This window comes from Pyrus communis, chromosome 3 (genome assembly GCF_041283825.1).
Source record: "Pyrus communis isolate YQ-2024b chromosome 3, ASM4128382v1, whole genome shotgun sequence".
In the NCBI taxonomy this organism is placed as follows: Eukaryota; Viridiplantae; Streptophyta; class Magnoliopsida; order Rosales; family Rosaceae; genus Pyrus; species Pyrus communis.
Genome location: NC_142567.1, coordinates 7,460,167 through 7,485,284, shown reverse-complemented (window position 1 = coordinate 7,485,284; position 25,118 = coordinate 7,460,167). Strand labels below are relative to the sequence as shown.

The following is a 25,118-nucleotide window of genomic DNA, read 5'->3' as shown; positions in this document are numbered from 1 at the left end:
TGACCGTTGGGCCTTTTTTTTTTTTTTTTTTTTTTTTTTAATTTTTGGTGAAAAAAAGGTGGACCGTTGATCTGTGATCGGACGGTCCAATTTAAAAGTGAAATTTAAATTTTTTTTACCGTTGGAAATCCAACGGCCTACAAAAACTAGTTCCAACGGCTCTGAGGAGGGCCACGTAGCCCTCAACCGGTCGAACGCAACTTGCCCTGCACGCGGGCCCCACCGCCTGCAATTGCTGTCGGCTACTCGCGGGATGGAGAGCGTGTTGTGCACGTGCCAGGGAAATGGACCGGCCTCTGGGTCTGTCCATTTTGGGCTGGGCTCCTGCCTGGCTTGGGCTGGGTGCCAGCCTGTTTTGCGGGCTGGAGCTGATTCACTTGGTCCCAGTCTATTTTTTTCACTTGGTGCCGGTCCAAATGTGTAGGGCTGGAACTGCTCTAAAGGGCCTAGTCCAACTACTACCTCGTCTAATTATATACATTAAGGGAGGAGAGTGGACTTAGCCTCATAATGCGTTAGCAACAATAATATGATTTAAATTTGTTTTTGGTGAGAATCAAAACTAAAACCTTTCACTTACAAGTGCACAAACATTTCTTAAGAAACAGTTGTTAGTGTCACTAGAGTTCAACTAATTTAATCATTTTTAGTTCAACTGATTTATAAAAATGTCACCCCTCTCTTTTTGTGTTTATGTTTAAAAAAAATTGTTAAATATTTTATACTAGGAAAAGTTATGAGGCCCTTTTCATAACATTTTTTTTTTTTATAAAAAAAATCCTACTATTTCACTGGACCAAGTCGTATGATGGAGGAACTAAACGACATGACGTTCTTCTGTTGTTACGGCCATTTTCCAGAGAAAACGACTTCTGGGAAAAAACGGCCAAACGGCCGTCGCAAGATACCATCTTCCTCCAAAGAAAAGGAAGCGGCCTACTGTGCTGTCGATGCTTGAGCATGGAGTTCAGAACTCGCAACTACATCGCCGAAAAAGGAGCCCACGCGCTTCCTCGCGTACTCGCGGACAGCCACCCTTTCTCCGCTCCATCTTCTCCATCTCAGCTCCAGGTCCAAATCACACCCATCTCACTCTCGATTTTTTGTAATTTAATCGCCCTTGACTCTGCGCATCTGTTTGGTTGCAAGGATAGAGTAGGACATTCAAATCACCAATATTTCTTGATCAGGATACTAATCCGGTGTGCTAAATTTGAGCTATCATATGCTATAATTCCATGTCGAATTATAGTTAATCAGTGTACTAATATGGTTAGAAGCCTATAATTACAATAAATGGAGCAAAATTTCAAGTTAAATACAGTAATTGTGTTGGAATATTTGACGAATGCCAAATGGAAGGGCAAACATTTGGTGGCTAGGAAAGGAGTGGATCTCTTTGCTTCGTTGTAGTTCGCGTGTTCGTTTGGTACCTTGTAACGAAAACATGTGGGATTAAAGAGGAAACAAATAGCATCGGATTAAGAAACTCGAATGCTAATGGTGTATGTATTGGCTGTTTGGTGTTTTGATCATGAAAATTTTGGAATTTACAAAGTTCAGCATCTTAATATAGGTTGAGGTCGTGGATAAAGGGAATGAGGAGTACTTTGACCCCCTCAGAAGGTCAGATAACAATGCCGAAGCTTCTAGAGAGGATTTGGTGGAAATTGAAACAAGTTCTACTGCAGGACTCTCTGGTGAAGCTTCTATTCAAAATCCGTCTAAAGAATGGTCCTTTTTTAAGAGATCCCTGATGCAGAGGTTTCCAGTCTCCAAAACAGTTTTGACTTATTCAGTAAGCATTTCACGCTTCTTGATTTTATTAGTTCCCCATGCTGTTTTATGTTCAAAAGTATGCAATCTTCCGAGGCTTCATTTCGTCTTAAGTAATTGTCAAGCTAGCGAGCATGTTTGGTCGTATCTTAGATGGTGGAGCCCATTTGTGACATCAGTTTCGTTTCTGTGTATTTTGTAATGGCATAGAGTTCGATGTCTGGGTTCCTAGAAGAATTCTTTTTCAATTGTTGCTAGCTATTTTTCAAAAACACAACCATTAAGCATCTTAGCTGGTGGGGCTTGTGTTCTAACCTCACTTTCATATTCTGTATATTTTCTATATTGAAATAGAGTTTGAATTTTGCATTTCCTGGATGAATGTTACTCCAATTATTGTTGGCTAGTTTTCGAAACCATTAAGTATGATATGGGTATTCAGAATGTTCTTATCATATATCGGTTTCTATAACCGTTTTCCTTTCTTAGGTTTTCAAGGGGAAATTTTGGTTTTCCCTACCTTCTATTCTCATTCAGCTATTTACTTCCTTAAGTTTCTCACTGAAAGCTGTAATCTATCTTCTAACTTTTTATTTTCCTTTTTCTTTTTACTTACAGATGTCCGACATGATAGGGAAAGGCAGGAAAAGTATGTCAGCCTCCTTTGTTCCTATAATTTTTTGGAACAAGTATTCTTTTCGCAAGTATTTTTGTTGCTCAACTAGAGCAGCTATGATAATCACTTTGATTTGTTTTACTGATATGAATTTACAGCACATGAGAAATCTTCGACAAGTATGCATTTGGAGGAATTGGAAGATCCAGAAAAATTTGCAGAAGAGGGGGGCAAGGTCATCACGGGCCAGGAATATGTTTCTCGGTTGCATGAGCTTAAAGCTGAATTAACTCATGCATGGCATGCCGATGATCGTGTTACATCCCTGAAATTATCAATAAAAGTAAATTTTAATTGATAATTCAGTTTACCCAATTAATCTTACCTTGAGAGAATTTGTCATAGAAGAAAACATTAAGCAGCTGAGCTTTTAAATAGTTAGCTATGTGTGTTGATAGCCAGAACACTTCCATTTATTTTTGGTAGCCTGATATCGTATTTGCTGATAGCCTGAAGAATTTGTGGTTGAAGAAAAGATTAAGTAGTTGAGATTAAATAGCCTGAAGATTTCCATTTATTTGGCATACAACACTAGGTTTTTGTTGCGCCCTCATATGTAAGAAGTCATTTTTGTTTTATAGTTTTGAAAGGTCATTGGATTACCAGTTCGTGTTAATTATTATTTTCTCTGAGAATTAAGCCATTCAGAGGTTAAATGAGCTATGCATGCTTATAACTTAGCTTGAAGATTTCCATTCATATACACAATATAACTAGTTTTTTCTTTTCCACTTTTTTTAAGAATCTGGGTTGTCTTTTCTCTCCCTAAAAATACAAAATTAGTTTGATTGGCCCTTAGATCATATTACTAGTTGCTGCAACTTCATCTCAGTGGGAGAAATAGGTTTGGGAGTGTATGTAATGCTGGTTTGTGTGGATGCGATTAAATTTTAAAAGCAATTTCTTTTTACAGGTTGCTAGGCTTTTGATGGATACATCTGTTTTACAATGTTATCCTACACTCTTTGCTATTGCTACATATATTTTGGATATTCTTGGGGATATGGTATGGGAGCGAATCAAGTTGAAAGCTGAATTTACCGAAGATGGTACCAGAATCTTCTCCTTACCAGGTATCACTGACATTTCTCCCTCGGCATCATTTTTACTAAGCAATACTCTTTTAAGTTATTCGTAGAATATGTCTATGTATCACATACTTGATATATGGTCTGTAAAGATCAGTTTATGCATTTTGACATGGTTGAAAGTGAAACTTAACTTCCTTGGTCATTTTGCAAAAAGCAGAGCTATCTGGTTGTCAGTTGTAGATACTTGTAACTTTAGGGAAGCCTGAGAAGGAAACAATTTATTACTAATGCCGTTGGGAGCTTGCAAATATATCTGCAATTCTTCATTACGTAGTGTTTTTAATTTAATGAACTTCAATAAGTTTGGAATGGTTGTGTCATTTTTAATGTATCAGTTTTTTTATTTTTATTTTTTATGAAATTTGAATGGATTTATGGCAGAGAACTTTTCAGCAAGTGACATCTGCTTTGATGCCAAAGAAACTTGCAACAACTGGTTCTGCAAAATTGGTGCAGTCCGAGAACTTCTTCCACGCATGTAAGTTCTTGCTCATTATGTTTATGATCCTTTGTTCATTCTTCATCATCATCATCTTCTTCTTCTCCTTCTTCCTCCATGTCACTTTCTCCTAAAAAGTTGATGTAGCACTAAGTAGCCTTACTTTTTGTCTAATGATGATGTAATCTTTCATTGTTTTAATAAAATAATTGATGATGTATTAAGGTACCGTTTGGTATGTGGGATGGGACAGAACAGAGTGGGACAAGGCGTTCCGTCCCACGTTTGGTGCGCCTAAAACGGGTGGAACGAGCTGTTCCACGGGACGAGTTTTGGGTGAATTTTCGTTCCGCCTCAACCCCCTAGAACGACTCGTTCCACATCCGTGGAACACAAAATTATAACCTCTCCATCTCCTTCTTCTTCCTCCTTGTTTCCATCCGAGGGCATCTTTGCTCCCGCTCCGTTCCGTTCCGTCCTGTCCCGTCCCGTCCCATTCCGTTCCGTCCCGTCCCGTCTGCATACCAAACGATACCTAAAGAAATAGAGGAAAGTAAAAGGAGGACCAGACTTTCTTCTGGAGAAGACACAAGATGAGAAAGAAAAGTTTTGACCGATATTTACAGCTTGAAGCATTAGACCTTGAAAATAAAAACAAGAAATGACGTTCGAATAGTGCATTATAAGTTCTTCATACGTGTGCTTTCTACATGCAATAATTTTCTATTGCATCTTCCCTCTTTCCCATCCCCTTTCTTCAAATATGGCATATTCTCTGGCTGTTTATTCGATATTGAATTTCAGTTATTTGGAGCTGGCATTGTTGCCTTGTTGGCGTTTCTTAGTTGATCAACCTCTCAACAGTCTCCGTCGCTTGTTAATGATGACAAGAGGGTTAGGAGATCCATTGGCTTCGGCCTATTGCCGTCTGTATATGGCTCATTGCATGAGGAAGTTGCCTTCACATGATACAGGTATACATTTTCTGTACTAATAATAAATGATGGATTTGATTCAAATTTGATGATATGTAATTGCCAGAATACATGCTCATCTCACAAGACATGTGGCCTCTTATATGCTTATTCTCATTTATTCCAATCATCACTATAATGAAATTGCAAGTAGGATGACATGTCTTGAAGTGAAAATCTAATGTATAGTAAAGTGCAGAGATTATGGTGGAATGTAAACTGTGTCAATATTGAGTTCGACATAGTTCCTTTTAAAACAAAGATATATTTAGGTGTTGGCTGTTTCTCAAATCATTTATCCTTATTGGATTGAGCTTGTAGCTATAGTGATTAAGAGTGCTAGTAATAGCCTTATATATAAATATTTTACAGTCTCATGTTTGATGACTTTGTTACAGGATGTCTGCTCACCTGTGTGAATGACTTGAAAATTGTGTCGATGAGGGTCATGTCAGCACAGGAAACCTCTCATGGAGCTGAAAACAGAAGATTGGTTGTTAGTCTGATGGAACCAACCATTGAGTATATCATGAAATGCATATTTAGGAATGCGTCTGAGGTATATATTGTAATTTCTTGTAGCAATCATAATTGTCTTCGGCACTGTGTATCGCTACATTTTAAATTCCATTGCCCTGGATATATCTAGTTGTGAAAATATGGGAAGCAACCTTATGTATTGATAGAGCATATTGCTGTTTTATTTAACGAGCATTTGATATTTTGTCATGAATTTTATAGTAATTATAAAGCAGAACATAGATATTATTCCATTTGAACTATGTTGGATTTTGTTGTGAGTCACCTATTCATTGTGGACACTCCAAATCCTTCATTTCATTTCTAATAGTTGTAGAGAATGCTGTTGAATCTTTCAAAACATGAATAGCTGGATAGAGATGAATAGGTAGTTGAATCTATCACATCATGAATAGCTGGTGTGACATGAATTCGTAGACTTTATACTATGATGATGTAACAATACTTTTAATCTGTTCAAAACTTGAAAGAAACAAGTAGGTGATGTACTCGTTGAGCTTGGAGTTGGGTTGAATCAAAAGGAGTTGCTTGGAAGGTTCCCATGTGTCTCGATCGTTCTTCATCATCTACTCAAGCAACTTCCATCTGAAGTAGTTAGCTCAAGGGCAGTGGAGATCCTTCATCTTATTGAGTGCAGCAGGGATGATTCCCTTGATCAGGTATTGTTCATGAGAAAGTGGTCAAGTCATAAGCTTTGTTATGTATAGAACATGAAATTTTGTTATCAGCTTCATTCATTGATGTGACTGCCTCCTTAGGATGTGGTGGGTTAACCTCAATGTTAGTTTCAAATTTATCGATGAGAAAGTCTTCAGTGCACAACTCTTAAATCTCTTCTCTCTTGGTTTGGTTTTTGGTTGGGAAAGTGCTTGAATTACAGGTTACTTGGATTTAGGCTGTGTGAAAAATCTCAAATGGACACTGTCAATGCTGTAGTGGACAAAATCATTGAGGTATTTAGAGAGATCTGTTTAGCTGCTTAACTTTAACATTTCATTGGTGTTTATTTCTTCTTCTTCCCTTTTCTTTTATTTTTCATTTCAAAGTGCTTCATTTCTAAAGAATCCTATTGAGATTTCTCATTTAAACCTAATTTATGGTTTTTATAAATCAGGTTATTATTGAATATGATGGACTTGATGACTACTTGAAGGTTGTGGATGCTTTTGTGGATATTGTTCTACAAAATCATATGGTGCGTCTTAGCATATTTGCATATTTATTAAATGAAAAGAAAGTTCCTGTTTGTGACATCATTCCAGTTGACTGATTTTCATCCAAAACCTCTAACAAAAAATAATGGAAACTCCCCATAAAAACAATTAGCAACTCTTATAAATAACATTCTTTCAACCTTAAGTTTCATAACAAGTGAATCACTTGTTTTGGTGATTACAACTGACAAAACAAGTGACATGCCTGGTAAATGATTTTGTTGCTGTATTATTTTTGTTGATTGTTGATTGTTTCCATTGAAGTTGATATGACTTTCCTGTGCTGGAGAATCACTAATCCTAAATGTTTAAACTTTTAGGAAGTAAGCTTATGAACATGTTAGGTTTAAAACCTATTAAGATCCATACCTATGTGTGGGCGTGCCCAACATGTGAGCTTTCCATGTTAAACATGAATATACAAGAAGAGACATCAAGATTTGAGTAAAGGCCTTGGACAGTTGAGATCCGATACCTAGCTGGAGAATTGTCCTAAAAGCTTAAATTGCAAGGAAGTGGATAAACAATGTATATCAACTTAAAATGTACTAACGTGCATCACTTTAGGACTTGTGCAGGTGAAGTAAAACTGAAACTAACACTTTGTTATATCATATTGTCCAAGTACCCGTGCAATGCCTTGCACAATTTAAACAATAATGCTGGATGTAGTTTGTACCTCACTTGAATAGTAACGGACTTTCTCCTTGTTAACTATGAAGAGTAAAGTAGGAGAGCATGTGATGAAGAGTTTCCGTTTCATCTGTATGTATTAAAGCGTATTAGTTAAGACAAATGCTGCTTGCTACTTAGACACTTACGGTTAAACAGTATTGAGGAGTCGCCCCACATTTAGTTATACTCTGTTGCCATTTAATGGGAAAGATGGCGTACCTTAGCTGAGTTAAATTGAAATGTCTCCGGTCTGTTTTTGTGGGACTTCTCTTTAATGTTATTTTATAAGATATTTCTTGTAACTATAATACCTGCTGTTTATTAACTTCATGTTCAGTGATGCATGCGAACTTGTGTATATACACATTAGTATCTTCATGCCGGTTCAGTTTTCTTCCTCTGACTTTTTTGATTTTTTGCCAGGATGACCATCTAAGCTCCATTTTAGAAGGCATTTCAAAACGAGCATGCACTAAGGGTATTGCTGATGATGACCTGGCAACCTTGCAGTCCATTTTGGTGAAGCTTCTTTCATATTGCAAGGACATAGAAGACATATTTTCCATGGTATGCTTCTCCTTGTACTTGTGCAACAAGCCCTTTTTTTTCCTGTTTGTACTGCAGTGTTAGTTTTAACATAATGGTCACTTGGTTTTATTTTTACGGTTGCGTTGTTTAAAACCATAACATCTTATTTCACTACTATGGGCAGTTACCTGTTTTTGTTATTTTGTAGAATCATTTTCTCAAGATCTTGGATCTGATGTATGGAAATTCGCGAAGTATCGTCAATATCCATATCCTTGATATGGGGATAAGGTGCCATTTTAGTTAATCTATATTCAGTATCTAGTTCATCAAGTTAGTGCCTCACTTCGGTGTTATTGTTCCTTTTGAAAGACAAATATACTCTCAATTTCAAAACTTTTTGAAACCAGTCAAATTAGAGTACGGCCTTCCTGATGGTGAATGTTTTCAGCTGCCTTCATGCTATTTCATAATATTTATGTAGAAATGTTTTGATGAATTTGGAAACATGGAGGCTGGATACATGTCTCGGAATCCTGGTTTAGAAACCCAAAGTGTCGTGTTCTAAAATATGAATGCTAAGATCTTCCTAGGTTCCTTACAGTGTCTGTCTTGTGATTCCTCTCTTCTTCTTACTAATATATCAATGGTGTGTGAATCGCTCCTTCAATTTCCTTGGGTAATTTAACATTTGCTTATTCTTTTGGCAGGAAGGGTTGTATACGTGATCCAAGAACTATACAGTTTCTTCTTGAAATTTCTCAGGCTCTGCATCACGACGAAAGTTTTGTGAATCTAAAAGATGATAACCAACCAGGACGTTTGATTTCTCAGTTTGTATCTCTGGTAAAATTAATATTTATCTACATATTAAAATGTTGGGACTGTTTATGGTGGCAAACTGGCAATCCTTCTGGCTGTCTGACCTTTATTGCTGCTCTGCATTGTCAGGTTGATTATGGAGCAGAGATTGAGAGTCAGTTGGCATTCTTAGTTGAATGTCGTGGAACTTTTGGTAGCCTACGCGGGCTTAAGGTTAAATCTCGATGACTCCAATTTCTTTTAATCATACTGATAATTTGTTCTATGCAATTGCATTGAACTTTCTAATGATAAGTTTGCTTAAAAGATGCAATGATTGGACTCTCTTTAAAACGACGTGGATTGTTTTCCAGAAGAGAATTCCCATAGTAGCAAATATTGTACTTCCATTTATAACTATATATTCCTTGCATACTTAAAACTTAAATTCACTTTCAGGAAACTCTCATTCACTCCAGTAATTGTTTAGCGATTAAGGCTTTGAAAGATGCGAAACATCTCAGTTTTGTCAAATCCTGCATAGCATTTTCTGAAGTCACTTTACCTTCTATTGCAAGCCAGATTAGGCAGTTAAATCTTTATCTTGAGACCGCAGAGGTAATGTTCTGTTTTAGTGTGATCGTGTTGCACATCAATTAACCATATATTTTTACTCATTCCTGTATAAATAGTTCAGGTCGCTCTACTGGGTGGCTTAGTTTCTCATTCGGATGGATTGATTGATTCCGCGATCAACTCTTTGCCAAGTTTAGACATAATGGATGGTTAGTTCATGCCTCTCTCTCAGAGTGAAATCATCATATGACTAAGTATTAGCATCATGCCATCATCCTAGATGTTTTTTTTATTTTTTATATATTATGAGTGAAATTTGATTTGATTTTCTTTCATAATAATGGAATTTTCTTTTCTTTTCTTTACTTTAAATGGACTTGATATAGGAACAAAATTTATGTAATATTCATCAATTAAAAAGAAAGGTTTGCGAGCCTTATATAGAATTCTAGTAGGGACTTACATGAACCCTAGACATTAAGCGACTCTTGGCTCCGCAATAAGGCACATATAACAGCAGCTAGTATTGATTGGATGTGTGCAAACCAATTATGCAAGACTCCAAGTATGCCCCAACATCATCCAGCGTATTTTAAATTGGGGCTTCAGCCTTATACCTTCTTACCATGCTTTTGATAAACTTTTAAAGGGTTGCTGCCAGTTAGCTCCTCCATCAACCACACATTCAGTCATGATTTCACCTAATCAAGGGTCTAGAGTGATATGCTAGAAAATAAAAAACAATTTATAACTTTATTAAACTTTCGTTATTAATTGGCAATACAAACTTTTAGATTTACCCGTTTTCTCCAAAATTGAATTATAGTTTGGTAACAGAGCATCGCACCATTTTGGTTCCTACATACCCAACCTTCTCTCATCCAACCATACTACAGCCATCATGTGCATGATCATTCTATTGTACCTATATTATACATACATATACTAGTTGTATTATTGGCATGACATCGATGTGCGATGCCCTCCAATGCCATTGATGGCATTGACTCTCACAATTGACAGCCCACATGGCATGCAGTATTACATAATTGAAAGTCTCGTTGTGTGTATGTACTGTAGCTAATTTCGTTATAAAATTTAAGCTGCTCATAGTAGTATCTATAGATTTTGTTTTATGTAACATCTACGTAGCAAAGGAAACTTGTTCCGTAGCAAATCAAAACACAAATGAACAAAGATTTCTTGTGTAGGCTCCAGACTACCAATTGATACTGATGCGGTACTCTCCTCAGTTCAAAAGTTATTCAGCTTCTTGGTTATGGTTCCAGGTTGTTACACTCTTTTCTTTTTCTTTTTGGTTCCCTTCCATCTTGTTGTAGTTTGTAGATCAGTAAACTATTGCATCTGTGTTTTTATTTTTCTTGGCCACTTTCTGAACATTATCCATTTGCTTTTTTGAGTTTCCCGAGTTATCCCCTCCCCAGTCAAATTATATTAAGAAAAAATAAATTACCTATATTTTGTTTGACTTGTCTTTTCCAAGAAAAGGTAATCCTGAAGATGGAGTTACGTACTTTCCGAAGAACTTGGTGTCGCTACTTAACTCTCAGTCATGGTGAGTCTTCAATGACAACCTTAATATTGAGAACCTTGCATCAATTTATTTTTGAGTAATTCATAGATTTTTGTGTACTTCTCGTTTTGATGTTGTAAGATATTGTTATAGGATGACACCAAGAATGAGGGTGAAAGTTTTTTGTGCAATTATTTCTCTGTTAGCAGCACTTTCTCAACGAAATCTCCCTTATCATGCAGATAGTGGAAAGGTACACAGTTTGATTCTTTGTAGAAATTTGTCGTTCTCAAAAGTTTTCAATTGTCAAAGTTCTAAAAATTCATACATAAAATATTCAGAAATGGGCAGATATGCCTTGAATAAATGTGGGTGGGGGGAAGGGAGGGATGAAGGGAATGGTGCGTCTGCATACACTATCTTGTGCAGCGGTGCTTTTTATATTGTTCTTGTATTTCATGTGAGATCCTGTCATCTGCTGCTTGCTAATATTCAGTTTTTATTTTTCTGGACGAAAAAATGTCATCAGCTTCTAGGAAATGACGTATTGTTCTTTGGTGATTCATCATATTTACATGAGCTTGCGTCATTTTGCGAGTTTGTTCTTCAGAACCTGGTTGATGCTATTCAACAAGAACCTTCCAAGGTAACAATAACTTTCAATGTGGGCTTCCCTTTTCCCCTTCCATTTTGGTGATGCTGATATACGGATGTGATTGATTAAAACTCAGGCTGCTCGCGGGAGCATGGCGCTTGAAGCTTGCAACTGCATTGCATCATCTTTGATTGTAAGTTCCTTGCCATCTGCTGAACTGACTGTATCGAACGCTCTACCATAATATGAACTCCTTTATAATACAGCTATTCAGGTGACGAGGCACATTAAACGCCTCATAACTGTATGAATATATGTGCAATGAAATGGTACTAGCGAGTGGAGTTGATGTTGTCATTTCCACTCCGAGTATGATCTGAGTATTACTGCTCATAGCCTAAAACTTAATTAAGATAACCAGCTGCTAAAAGCTATTGCTCAAAAGCTCCATGTCTTCTTGGAGACAATCTTTGTGGAATGCATCCTGCACATGATGATGCCGGAAGAGAGCATGGCTAACGCGATGCTGCTTAAGCAATGTTTATAAAATGACCACCCCGTCCTTGATCACGGAACTAACTTTGATGTCTGCATATTTTGTTTCTTGGACCTAACATCATATACAATATTTTCTCCACATATTATCTTAATTGCTTTTGTCTGCTCTGTTTGGCAGCTAAGTCAGGAAATATCATCAATTTGCTCGAATCTGATAGAGACCGGGAAGTCGTGTATGAGCACAAACAACAGATATCTGCAATCGACAATTAAATTTATGGATCACTTGCAAGATTCATCTGTTGCATTGTGATAAAATATTAACGTCTTTCAGTTCGTTGCATCATCGTTTGGCTTGGGAAAGATTTACTGGAATTCTTTGGGTTATCCGCCCGATTTTGCGATTTTGCGTTTTTCCTCTCCCTGTACATGTACAAACTTACAGCCAAAAGCCTGTACAATTGTAACATATGCTAACAGACACAAGCCAAAAGCATTTATCTTCGATTGCGAATGTGGTTGCTCGTCTGGTTGCAGTTTGATTTTCGAATTCCGTATCTGCTGTAAATTTCTTGGCTCTTCATTGATAGAAATGCAGTTCAAACAATTCAATCAGCTTGGTAAAAGTTACACTAGTACTATTTTGGAGTGTTGATAACAAAAGGAAACAAGGGTTGGGATTATTAGTCTCTGTGATGATAGAACAGTTGGAAGATAGCTCCTGTGACTAGGTGAAATCTATTAGGATTTATGCGAGGGGGGTCTTGCTTCGTAAGTCAACTTACATTAGAAATACGGTAGGTTAAAAGATTAGTTTGAAAACCATTGAAATTAAATTAGTCATGCCACATGATTAAACACACAATAAATTCAAAGCTAAGTTCAACTTTCTAAACCAAACCTATCACCTCATGAATTAAAGGCTCGGTTGCTCATAATACTACTAAAACTTTATAAAAAATAGCCATATAATTTTTCAAAAATCCGTGCAATATCGTCTAGTTATCGAAGAAAATTTTAGAAACTGTGTTGAGCGAAAAAAATAGGTGCAAATAGGAGCACTGCCGCACGAGATATACCAAAACCTCTTCCATGTTTCTTTCAGAGAAGAAAAATGAAAATTAATTAGTTTTAGACGGATATAGCACTGCCGTTGAACTTTTTGAACGCCAAAAAAATATCACTATACTTTAGTACTAGATAGGGGGCAAAGAGAAACTTAACTGCAAGTAAAAGATGATACTGCAATATTCTACTAATCTCATCTACTAATTTTAACTACTAATTATAGCCTAATGGGGACTATGCTATCAATCAGTGGCCCAGCTGTGTGTGTGTAGCTGCTGGTGCTGGTTCATTTTTCGCCGGAATCTTGTAGTGTAGGATTTAGGGTTAAGTCCACTACCTAAAGAGGTGAAAATCCTAAATATGCACAACCACTTTTGCTTCTGAATTCATAACACATTAAGTATTGAAAGAATAAGGAAATTACAAGAGAAAATGACGTACTTTCTTATCAAGAAGCCACACTTGCAGCCTCTATCAACTCATCTTCCTCGTCAACAATCATCTCGTCTCTAAAAAGCAGTTTCAAGTATGGAAGTACCTTTGGGGCCACAGGCAAATCAGCAATGTTAATACTCATCATGTCAAATCCAATGCATGTCTTATGCATGTGTGTATCATCAAGTACTGGGATTTTAGGATATCGCTGGCTGAAGTGAGTGAGGATGATACGATAAACTCCAGCAGAGTTCCCAACTTCTATGGCTTCCTTTGTTGTGCTATGGTTTCTTGCTACAGCCTCGTCCACCATGCCATCCTCAAAAGTTGCCTGCAAGAGTCAGAAGTGAAATTGATCAACTGCAATCCTCCTCCTTTTCAGTTCCACATTTTTTTGCTAATTGCACAAGTTTATTCCTCGGACAAAAAAAAAAAAAAAAAAAAAAAAAAAAAAAAAAAAAACCGCAATACGTCATAACTTGCCTCATGTATTAGAACTGTTGCACCACGAGATGCGTCTCTAAGTTCCGGACAGGGCCTAGTGTCACCTGAGTATACAACCTTCCAACCTGGAATCATTTTTCCAACACTATTCAATCTCTCTGAAGCTTGCAAGACAACACCAAATGCCTGCGGACAGTGGATGACAGGAAAACTAATCAAGGCTTCCAAACCAGTTTCATTGAGCACTTTTTGCAAGCTCTTTACAATTGGAACTACACTGTTGTCAATAGGACTACCCGGCCTCTTCCAATAGCTCTGCATACGGGATCCTTTAGCAAATAGAGTGGAATCAACTCTCTCCGCTAATTGCCTCTCTGTATTTTTAATGCTCATGTCCTCAAAACGGGTTGGACTTGCTGGAGAAGAGTAGTCCCTATTGAGTTCAGTAACACCCTCAAAAGCAAGTAAAGAGGCTTCTGTGGTGTGCTTACAATCAAGGAACTGCATATCTAAATCTTCGAGTCTCTGGTACGCATCCAAAAAGAACTTAAGCTTTCTCGGTCCAACAACAAGTAATGGCTCATGAGGCACCCCCTTCAACAAATCACGTCGTAGAGTAAGTATTCTTGCCAACCCGGTATGGTGATCAGCATGAATATGAGAAATCCATACACAGCTAAGACCTCTCACAGCATTATCAGCACCTTCTACACCATATCTGTTGTTGATGTACATAAAACATAATATCTTAAAGTGGGGAATGGATTTCAGTACTAGTATATGTATTTCAAAATTTTCAAATGGTGTTACCTTCTTTTCAGCTGTCCCAGTGTTCCTTCACCGCAATCTAAAAGTAAACCTCCTTTGGAGAATAGATTGATATGGATAGAAGTGACATTGCGATACTTAGATGGCTGAGATGATCCAGTCCCTAAAAGAACTATCTCCAAGTCATCTCTCCTTATATTTTCCAAACAACTAGGAAGCGTATTCTCATTATACCATGGCTCTTCAACCAAAACTTCATCATCTTTAGTTAAACTTATCTCTCCGTTTATTTCTGCAGACTGGTGCCAGAACCGACTAACACAATGGGCAGCGTCTACAACCTCTGGAATCTCTGAAATTAACTCATCAATGATGTCTGAGGAAGCCACTTGACTTGGAATAACGGACCTATCTAATCCAAGACGAGCAAATGGACGCAAAGTGAACTGTTCAACACACACGAAAATCACCATTATTAACATTTGTACATCAGTAAAGTGATTGCAGAGCTTGCAATACTCCAAAGATATTAAATTAAAAAAAAAAAAAAAAAAAAAAAAAAAAGCAGTCATGCTAATGAGAACACACGTTCAGACATGTAGTAGAAACATAACCCTTCACTGCTGGACACCTTTATTAGCAGCTTGGGAAAAAGGAAAGAAAAATAAAAGGAGATATGATGCAATTAAAACAAAAGCTCTGTTAAACTATCAGGAGCAAATCGCTATCCCCAGGTAGCCAAATTGCTCTCTGGACTGTTGGTTGTACAAGCAGCCAGTCATAATCCTTCTAAAACTTCTATAGTATTTATCAGATTAATCATATAAGCTTCTCCCATTTATATTAGAAACTTTAAAAAATAATAAATAAAAAGAATAACACTGAATCAAGGACAGAAGAAAAATTCTATTTCGAATGGAAATTTATGCAATAAAGCTGTGTTAAAGAAGAAAAACATTGTATCGATTAGGAAAGAAAGCAGGCACATAGGATCTAGGCCACAAAAGCCTACTTACTAGATGCATCCAAGTAAATCAACCATTTATACCTTGAGGAGGTTTTCAGCGGAAATGCTTTCACAAGACTTTGAAACAGAACCCTGGTAAAACAAAACCAAATTATCAACAGCATCAGCCCCAATTTTAAAAAGCATAACCATTAATGCCTAATAGTATAAACATACGATCATGGTCCTGGAAAACTTCCAGACATTCTAATAAACCTAATTTATGCAAAAGAAATGATATTACAACAAACCTCACTTGAAGCAGTGGATTCTGGTGCCAAACAATCAAGGTTCTGAAGAGACCAAAAACCTGGAGCTGGAAAGAACTGTGGACATAGATAGTTAAGTCGAGCTGCAATTCTTGCACTCGCTCTTAGGATTGGAATCTCCACATTCTTCCTGGAAACAGACAGAAGCAAAGAGGGCTTTTCACTAACAAACAACAAGAAGCTCCTAATTAATCTTCTGCATGGGAAAAGCTACTTACCTTTCATTCCCAGCCATGATATGTTGGGCTAAACCAAATCTCTTCATCCAGCTCTGGTAGTTCGGACTGCTAATTAGAGATGCAGGACCCAAATGAATGACACAAGTCACGCCCTTAGCATTCTCAGGCGGGCCTGAGAAATCCACATAATAGCGGCTGAGACATTTTATGGATACCAGCTCCTCCAAATGAGATTCCGTTGGGCAGTCTACAAGTAATACAATCGGACCAGGAATGGAGGGTTCCATTACATCACTTGGATGAACCTAAACAAATAAGGTCAATAAACTAAGTTTAAATACACAATAAAGTTTTTGATGAAGTACATCATTGCCCAGAGCTACTATATATATCTCTATTTCATAGTTTTCGGAACCAACCGTGATATTTTGAAAATCTGAGTGCACAGAATTTCCAAGTTGCAGTTCCCGATATTTTGACCCTGGTTTAAGACCCAAAGCCTTAGCTTTTTCAGGGTCAAATTTCCCTTTAATCTCAGGTAATTCACAGATGTAAACGACAGACATGTCACCAGGCTTTGCATTAGGTCTACTGTTTCCATTTAGTCTAAAGGGTTGTGAAGCATGATCCATCCTATCATCAAGAACCTTTTCTGTCGGATTCTGTGTACTGGTTACTTCATGTGGGAGTCGAGTCCCTTTTGAGAAATTTGGGAGTAGAAGAATGGCTGATATTTTGACAACCTCATCATCAACAAGAACAATCGGCTCTTTAAACTTAGTTTGATCATCCATAAAACCCCCCAAAGAACCGAGAGTCGGCCCAAAGCTCCGAGTGTGAACCATGGCAGCATTTGGGATGAAACACCTCATGGCATCTACCAAATACTTGAGATCTGACGGACCCCATACATTGACCTTCAAAACAATTCAAAATATGATTTAAACTCATATTTGGAAGGGTGGATCTAAATGAAATAAAATTTAAGGTGAAGTACAGAAAAGAAGAAAATGGATAGGAAGAAAATCTGATACTCACAGACATTCCTTCTTCACCCATGCCAGCCAAAGTTAACAGCAAACCTGTGAGGTCAAGTAAAAAAATTAAAAATTGAGCAATTTAGGATCAGCAAGAATAACCTCTTTTGAATAACCAGTGCAGATACTGAAAGCACAATAATAATGCTTAAAAGCTTCATCATAGACTTAGTAAACATGTTACTGGTGATAACAGATAACAAAATAAACAATCTTTAATTGCAAGTGCAACAAAATAGTTGATCTTTCAAGCAACAAACCTGGAAGTCCACCTGCAGTCTCTGAGCAGACGCGAGAGAGAAAAATGTGATCAATCTGAAGAAGCATCAAGAACATCGATAAGGCATCTCAACAATAGGAAGGAACCTCATGAACGAAGATGAAGAGCACTTCAAGTTCCCACAGCAGAAAATGGGTAAAGATTTCAGATATCATATACCTTTGACAACTTAATCTTATGTTCTGTGCAGAACCTTTGCAAACCCTGCAGTGAGAGTTATATAGTAAGAGACACTACTTTACTCCACAAAGGGTTTATCATTGATTTGTAATTACTATTTCATACAGACAGTGACAGAATCATCACCTTATTTAATATTACAAACTAACTAGATGTAAATGTATATAATTGAGTTCCTAATGCAACTATCACCTGACACTTACCTCTCCAGCATTAAATATAAATCTCTGTTTGTCAAAGAATAGCAACACTGAAGGAGATGTATCATGAGTATCCATTCCAGTCCCTAGTATCTGCAATGAGTTTGCATGGGCAAATTATTAGACCATAAATAAGAAAAAGTCTTACTCGAAAATGAAAAGGAAATAAAAGAATTATAGGACCAAACACTTCTTTCTAGAATCAAGACACATACCAACTTTTTTGTTTTCAGGAACTCTTTATTCAGTACAAAAATCGGTAGAAATCCGATTAGTCCTATTCAACAAGCACAACTATTCCAAAAGCAAAGAAATGAACTCAACTGAATAACCAATACTATGAATTGCAGTCTACTCAATCACACAATTGAAGATAACCCATAAATCAAGTCAACAAATTCAAACCAAAAATGCTACGAATTTATTCAACAATTAACAAAACCCATAAATCCAAAACCTGATTAAATCAAAATTACCTGCACATAAGATAGGGTATTGATGGGATTAAGGGAGCGCACTTTCCGCTGAAGGTTCTTCTTCGGCCTATCATTCTTGTCGTTGCCCTCAGCTCTTCGCTTGTTGAACCCAGCAGTGTCAGCCTTCTTAGCCTCCGTGGCCTCCTCCATTGCTTCGTCTCTGCCTCCTCCGCTCTCTCTGAGAGTGCTTTTGTTCCTGGCACGGAGGTTGGGAGGGTGGTTGTTGGGAAGGGGATGGTGTCGTTTTCGGTAGGAGGAGGCGAGGGCAGTGAAGAGAGAGCGGGGTTTATAGGGTTTAAGGGTGAGAGGAGAGAGGGAGGAGAGACGAGGGAAAGGGGAAAAGAAGAGGAGACGGAGGTTTGGGACTTGCGGAATAAGCATTTGCATTGCAACGACTCAATTGTTATTCATTTGGTCTCCATAAAATTTAATTGATCCACTTAACTAGAAACAGTTTTCATACATAGATGATACCTTTTTAAGGTGTTCCTTCTCTTTATCAGCAGCTTTTTTCCTTGAACAATCTAGCAGCAAAATTCAGATATTGAAAATTAAAATCTTGTATTAATTAATAATAAAAAGAAATAAAATGCTCTCTTATTAAGGCTTACATATGTTTAAAATTCCAAATATGTCACATGCTATAAAAAAAAAAAAGGAGGATATAACAACAACAACAACAACAACAAAGCCTTTTCTCACAAAGTGGGGTTGGCTATATGAATCCTAAAACGCCATTGTGCTCGGTTCTGTGTCACGTCTTCCGTTAGATCTAAGTACAAGTCTTTTCTTAGAGCCTTTTCCAAAGTCTTCCTAGGTCTTCCTCTACCCCTTCGGCCCTAAACTTCTGTCCCGTAATCGCATCTTCTAACCAGAACGTTAGTAGGCCTTCGTTTCACATGTCCAAACCACCATAATCGATTTTCTCTCATCTTTCCTTCAATTTCGGCTACTCCTACTTTGCCCACACATCCAACAAAGCATTCTCATCTCCACTACACCCATTTTATGTACGTGTTGATGCTTCACCATGCAACATTTCGTGCCATAAAGCATTGCCGGCCTTATTGCCGTCCTATAAAATTTTCCATTGAGCTTTAGTGGCATACAACGGCCACACAACACGCTGGATGCACTCTTCCACTTCATCCATCCAGCTTGTATTCTATGGTTCAGGTCTCCATCCAACTCTCCGTTCTTTTGCAAGATAGATCATAGGTAGCAAAAGCAATCACTCAATTCACTCCATAAAATCAAATGCAACAAGGTTCTTCTTATATGCATCCCCTTTGCACCACAGAAATAAATAAAAAGCAAAATAAATCTGTATAAATTAAAACAAGAATATGCAAATGTCCTTGGCACCAAGCAAACAAAAAAAGAAACACAATTTAAAAGTCTTTGGCAGCAACAGCAAGCAAAACAAAAAAAATCTAGTATAGTAAGATTGAAGAACAATAAGTCTGGAAATTCTCCAGAATTACAAAGAGCTCAACATGAAGTCTTTTTGGGACACTACAAGTGTGTTTGTTGCATCGGACTATCTCGGACTAGACTAGCTTGAAGGACTAAGCCGAACGGGCTTTTAGACTAGACTAAGCTGGACTGACTTAATGAACGGTTTGGTGCAATGTCAGACTAAAGAAATAGGATAATCAACAAACTATAATGTTATATTATTTAATACATTTCCAATAATATTTTATTATTAATTTAACAATTTTCTTTCTTTCTTTCCTAAAAAACTCTACCCCTCTTTTTCTTTTTTCTGCAAAACCCAAATACTTCCCATCTTTCCTTTGAACTCTATAATCTATAGTCTATACAACCAATCAACCATCATCTCTATCAATTATTTGACGGACTCCATTGATTTTCCTAATTTATTGATTTTCTTTTTCCAGCGAGTTGGTCAAAGTGAGGATCGAAGAAGAAAGAAGCTTTGAGCATTATCTGAAACAGAGAAATGGGTTTTTAGAATGGGTAGAAAAAGAAAGCAAAGCCCAGGGATTTTCTGTTCGTCCCCAAAGCTAACCATCTAGGTGGTTTTTTTTTTTTGGGAAAAAGGATTAACAAGCACGGCCGACTGCTGGCCACGGTGACAACACCACAGAAGAAGAAGGATGCCCAAGGACTGAATGTCGCTGTTTAGCAAGCAAAAGCTGGGGTCTGGATCTCAGTCTCAATTTCCTTTTTAGTCCCACTTAATACCAAGCGAAAGTATGGGACAAGATAGCGGGGTTTAGCGAAGTGGGGAGGGCCTCATAGTCGAGGCGAATCCCATTTATTGTAGGCCAAGACCTTACCAAACATAGAATTATAACCCCAGTTAAGTCAGTTCCTCCTAAGGAGGTGTAACAAATGCACAAGTCTGGGAATTCTCTTGGAACCTCTGTTCAATGAATGGAAAAGCAAAAAACCCAAAAAAAAAAAAATCCCTAATCTGACAATACCTAAATCATATATGAGGAAGAAACACATTAATCTCACATGAGCAGAGCAGCCAATCAATATTTAACAAACAGCAAGGAAGAAAAATCCCAAAGTTATGAAAATACTTAAATTAGAAAAATAAAAATTCCTATCTGGAAATAAAAACCAAAAATTTAAAACCCTAATCCTACATTCAGAGAAATTTTTAAAGCAAAAAAATATGAAAGGAAGTCAAAACTGAGGAAATATGGAGAAAATACCGAGGAGAATGAGAGAAGGAGATGCTGTGAGCCTGTGAGGTGTCCCGTAGGAGGGAGGGGGTGGATGAAGGCTTGTCGGCGGCTGAGGGCGGCTGCTGATGTGCCGATGTAGTGAGGGTGCGGGCAGCGTGAATCCTGCTAAGGTGTGAGGGTGAGAGCCGTGCGGCAGGTATCGATAGTTTAGTTGATGTTCTGTGAAAGTGAATTGTAATTGAGAAGGGGTTCAGGGTTTTGGAATAGGTGAAACCACATATTTCAACCAGTCATTAAATAACACGTATATACATATACATATTACAATATATAAATAACTAAATTAATTACGTAAGCATAATGGCTTGATAGGGTTTGAATGAGGGGAATTAATTTTAAAATGCCATATCCAAATCCTAATCATTTATATCAATCTTCTATAGGATTATATATATATATATATATATATATATATATTATAAACTTTCCTAATTTAAGTTTGATTGTGTAAATCCTAAATTATATTTAATTCTAGTTATTCTTTCATATATCTATATGTACTTGTATTTCTTGGGGATGAAAGAATTTTTCTCCCTCTTATTTCTATAAATAAAGACACTATATAGGAGGGAATAACACAGACATTCCCCTACAATTCTACAAACACATCAATAGTCTCTCTCCCCTTGTCGCCAGCCCTTCCCCTTAGTCAGATAAAATAGGCTACAACACGTTACCAACACGCTCCTATCGCTGCGCTTAGGAATCTGACGTCGAAGCTTTTTCTGCATCAAACAAGTTCATCCATATCAATACGCAATCAGGTTCTTCCAAAACAATGATTTTTATCTCGATATTCTTACAACTTTACGTTTTTCGAATTTTAGATTCTACATAAATTGTGTATGTATTATATTCATAATTGTTAAATTATGTGAATTTGATATTGCCATGAATGGCATCAAATATAAGTACATGCATTAAAATATTTGAATTATATGATATGCATTGAATTAAAAAAAAAAAAAAAAAAAAAAAAAAGAAAAAAAAGGAAAAAACAGAAATCGATAGACGCTAGGGTTCTTTGAACCCATGACCTCGAGCTGCTCGCCTAGGCCTGCAGCCTGTGTGGTTGAGTCGAGTCAAGCCATAACCCAAGAGCTAGCAGCTCTTTTTCTCCATGAAAACCAAAACGACGTAGTCCATGGCATCGTCCCCAAACCTTCACTCGCCTGAAGACGAGTCACGGCACCAACACCGACTTTCATTGAGAACCACGACCTGAAGTAGTGATTTTTGGGACAAATTTATCGTCGAAATTCCCACAGAATTTCATTAAGTTTTTGAGGATTTTGATTTGAAACCTCCATGGTTTTCACACCCAATGTCGAGAAATCGAACTTTCTTCGTTCAAAATAGGGTTCCATGTTGAACCCGTGTTTCCCTCAACCAATATTCACCAAGAACACAACCACCAGCAGTGGCGGCGCTAGCCTCAACTCCGGCGATCTTACCCAGCAACACTGGGTTATTTTTTTGTTCTTAGCCGAACCCACTTGGGCTTCGCTACACTTAGTCCAAACACCAGCCCTTTGGGCTTTGATGTTCTTTTTTAAGCTTATTAGATAGATTTATCAATATGGGCTCACAAATTGCAACCCACAAATTAAAACCCGGCCTAAGTGTGACATCAACCCGCAGGGCTATGGTGTCTTATACGTCTGTGACTCACTGGATCGCGTCCTCCCATAGGTTTACCTGTCCATGCTGCACACAATCCCAGCTCGCTACTAGAGACTTGGTGCACTACTCCACGCCGCACCGGATATGTACCCTTTCATAGGTTCTCCTTTAGATCCAACCCCTTTTTTTCTCTCTCGCCTTGGGCCTGCAGCTCATCCGAGACCAAACTAGTCTAATCTGGGCCTGCACCTCACGACAAATATTTACTCAGCCCACCCATGGGCTTTGGTCTATGTTTTTGGGCCCCCGAGCTTAATTGCCTAATTATTTTAGGCCCAATGAGTTTTATATTTTTTTCACCCACACTTTAAATTTGGCCCGAAGTCCAAATAATTAATTCAATTATAATTTTTAGACCTGAAGTCCTGTATGCATATCTCTTGTTGCATATTTCTGCTTATATATTTGCGTTTGTCTACTGGAACATATGAACTTGAAGTTCATAATTATTTTGAAACTTGAAGTTTCTAAAAACATGCCTTGTTTGAAAACCTTAAGTTTTCCTTAAAAACATCACCCATGAAAACCTGAAGTTTTTCATGCAAATTTTAACCAATACATGTCTATTAGAACTTGAATGCTCTACTCTTATGTGAATGGATTGATATTTTTCTCCATTGCACGAACCACATCTTGTTCATCTATTTTGTGATAGGAACATGTTGAATTTGAACAAACTCGACTTCACCGCTTTAGAGGTCTTTGGAAGGAACTACCTCAAATGGGTCCAATATGTGAATCTCCACCTCATTGCAAAGGGTTTGCGTCCTGCCATTGAAGATGAGATAGACAACCATGTTGGCGAAGTTGAGAACGTCACCGCTATGATCTTCATTCAAAGACATATTCATGATGCACTATAAACCGAGTATCTTGCTGAGAAGGATCCACAAGCATTATGGGTTGCTTTGGCAGATTGTTTTGATCACCAAAAGGACATATTCTTGCCTGAAGCAAGACATGACTAGCATCATTTGCGTTTCCAAGACTTTAAGTTTGTGAATGAATATAATTCTAAAGTTTGTCGAATCCAATCACTTCTCAAGTCTTGTAATGAAACTTTAACCGAAGAAGATCTCTTGGAGAAGACCTATTCGACCTTCTCTGATACTAATATTGTCCTGCAGCAACAATATAGAGCTTAGAAGTTCACTAAGTTCTCAGATTTGATCTCTATTTTACTTCTTGCTGAAAAGCAGAATCAACTATTGATGAAGAATCATTAAGCTCTACATACTGGGGTGACAGATGTGCTTGAAGCACACTATAGCACAAACCAACACCCAAAACACCAAAAGTGGCATGGTAAGGGCTGCCAGAAGCCACCCCGTCAAGGTCAACAAAGTCAAGGCCCATCTAAGGGAGGAAACAAAGCCCAGAAGCACCCTAACCTCACTCCCAAGGCCCCAAACTTCAAGAATAAGGGCAAAGCACCTGAAACCATGGATATATATATGTGTTATCACTGTGGTTCAGGGGACCATTGGTCCCGTGTTTGCTGAGGTCCCCAGAAGGTTGTAGTTAAATATCGTTCTCGTCGTAAGAAGTTTGAATCAAACTTTATGTAAGTGGACGAATCAGAGAGTATCCAGATGGAGGTTTCTGACTTTCAAGAAGCCGTTACCCCTATGGAAGATTAGAATCTTAGACATAAACTATCTTTTTTAGCTAAAATAAGACATTGGGGCTGAATTCCACAGTAGTGAGCGAAACCCCTTTGTGTTTTTAGCTAATTTTGAACAAATTTCCTTTGTGTTTGGATTATTTATTGGTGATTTATCTTTGGATATTAAGTTTTTAATTAATTTCCATCCTTGAATACTTAAAATTATTTTGAATGGATATTTGTTTTAAGAACTTTTATGCATGTGACCGATTCAAATTAATTTTCATTCTAGGTATGACTGGTGGGGAAGTTACTTGTCTGGCAGATAATGCAACCACACACATCGTTTTGTGTAAACACATCTATTTTACTAACTTAATACTTAAGAATGCACCTCTGATAATCCTCTCAGGCCTATCCACCTGATCGAATGATATGGTAAGGCACGTATAATGTTTTACAATGGTACAATTCTGACCATTGACACTTTATTCTCTGCGTTCTGGAAGAATGTTGTTGAGTTTTAAGGACATTAGAGATAACAATTACCACGCTGAAACCCACATAGAAAATGGAGTTGAATTTATGTGCCTAACTTCTTACGAATATGGTCAGAAGTGTATTCTAGGGAAGATTGAGCGTTTCTTGAGTGGCCTATGTATTACAACCATACACCCCATAGAGAGCCACTATGTGGCCAGCCCTACCTTTGAGACCGCTCACAAAATTACACTTTGGTATGATCGTTTGGGACATCCTAACTGAATAGCAATGCGCTGTATCCTTAAATCATCACATGGGCATCCACTAACCCAAAATTTAGGTTCGATCCAAGGAATTGCAT

At 37.6% G+C, this 25,118-nt stretch overlaps 2 protein-coding genes across 7 annotated transcripts; one reads left to right on the top strand and one right to left on the bottom strand.

Annotated features, from left to right (window-relative positions):
• The first annotated feature begins 825 nt into the window (after positions 1-825).
• LOC137716518 (uncharacterized) lies at positions 826-12,441 on the top strand. 3 transcript variants are annotated; one of them, XM_068455976.2, is made up of 23 exons: positions 826-1,071; positions 1,577-1,798; positions 2,395-2,425; positions 2,551-2,735; positions 3,366-3,501; positions 3,925-4,021; positions 4,787-4,956; positions 5,355-5,515; positions 5,967-6,155; positions 6,363-6,449; positions 6,611-6,691; positions 7,809-7,952; positions 8,122-8,204; positions 8,624-8,759; positions 8,865-8,948; positions 9,174-9,332; positions 9,412-9,499; positions 10,502-10,579; positions 10,800-10,866; positions 10,978-11,077; positions 11,354-11,470; positions 11,556-11,612; positions 12,096-12,441. In XM_068455976.2, the coding sequence occupies exons 1-23, from the start codon at positions 961-963 to the stop codon at positions 12,228-12,230; spliced, it is 2,718 nt and encodes a 905-aa protein (XP_068312077.2). In that variant the 5' UTR covers positions 826-960; the 3' UTR covers positions 12,231-12,441. The 3 variants fall into 3 exon arrangements, 2 of the variants coding, with proteins under 2 accessions (XP_068312077.2, XP_068312076.2); XR_011065687.2 differs by having other exon boundaries at positions 847-1,071; positions 3,366-3,525; positions 10,795-10,866; positions 12,096-12,292; XM_068455975.2 differs by having other exon boundaries at positions 848-1,071; positions 3,366-3,525.
• Positions 12,357-21,202, bottom strand: LOC137715991 (tRNAse Z TRZ4, mitochondrial). 4 transcript variants are annotated; one of them, XM_088690847.1, is made up of 15 exons: positions 20,953-21,177; positions 18,734-18,783; positions 18,260-18,624; positions 17,787-17,876; positions 17,563-17,607; positions 17,384-17,438; positions 17,125-17,168; positions 16,506-17,003; positions 16,126-16,391; positions 15,890-16,037; positions 15,681-15,731; positions 14,675-15,078; positions 13,904-14,582; positions 13,427-13,751; positions 12,357-12,495 (listed from the first exon to the last, which is right to left on the bottom strand). In XM_088690847.1, the coding sequence occupies exons 3-14, from the start codon at positions 18,407-18,409 to the stop codon at positions 13,434-13,436; spliced, it is 2,748 nt and encodes a 915-aa protein (XP_088546973.1). In that variant the 5' UTR covers positions 18,410-18,624; positions 18,734-18,783; positions 20,953-21,177; the 3' UTR covers positions 12,357-12,495; positions 13,427-13,433. The 4 variants fall into 4 exon arrangements, with proteins under 4 accessions (XP_088546973.1, XP_088546972.1, XP_068311479.2 ...); XM_088690846.1 differs by having other exon boundaries at positions 18,260-18,783; positions 20,953-21,165; XM_068455378.2 differs by lacking the exon at positions 12,357-12,495 and having other exon boundaries at positions 13,347-13,751.
• Between the last annotated feature and the right edge of the window lie 3,916 nt (positions 21,203-25,118).

Coding starts and splice junctions, on each gene's coding strand:
- LOC137716518 (XM_068455975.2), top strand. CDS start 961: ATGGAGTTCAGAACTCGCAACTACATCGCCGAAAAAGGAGCCCACGCG. Junction 8,760..8,864: donor TTTCTCAGTTTGTATCTCTG/GTAAAATTAATA, acceptor CTGCATTGTCAG/GTTGATTATGGAGCAGAGAT. Junction 11,471..11,555: donor TTCAACAAGAACCTTCCAAG/GTAACAATAACT, acceptor ATTAAAACTCAG/GCTGCTCGCGGGAGCATGGC.
- LOC137715991 (XM_068455377.2), bottom strand. CDS start 18,646: ATGCAAATGCTTATTCCGCAAGTCCCAAACCTCCGTCTCCTCTTCTTT. Junction 17,608..17,786: donor TTATATTTAATGCTGGAGAG/GTAAGTGTCAGG, acceptor CTCTCACTGCAG/GGTTTGCAAAGGTTCTGCAC. Junction 17,004..17,124: donor TGGGTGAAGAAGGAATGTCT/GTGAGTATCAGA, acceptor ATTGTTTTGAAG/GTCAATGTATGGGGTCCGTC.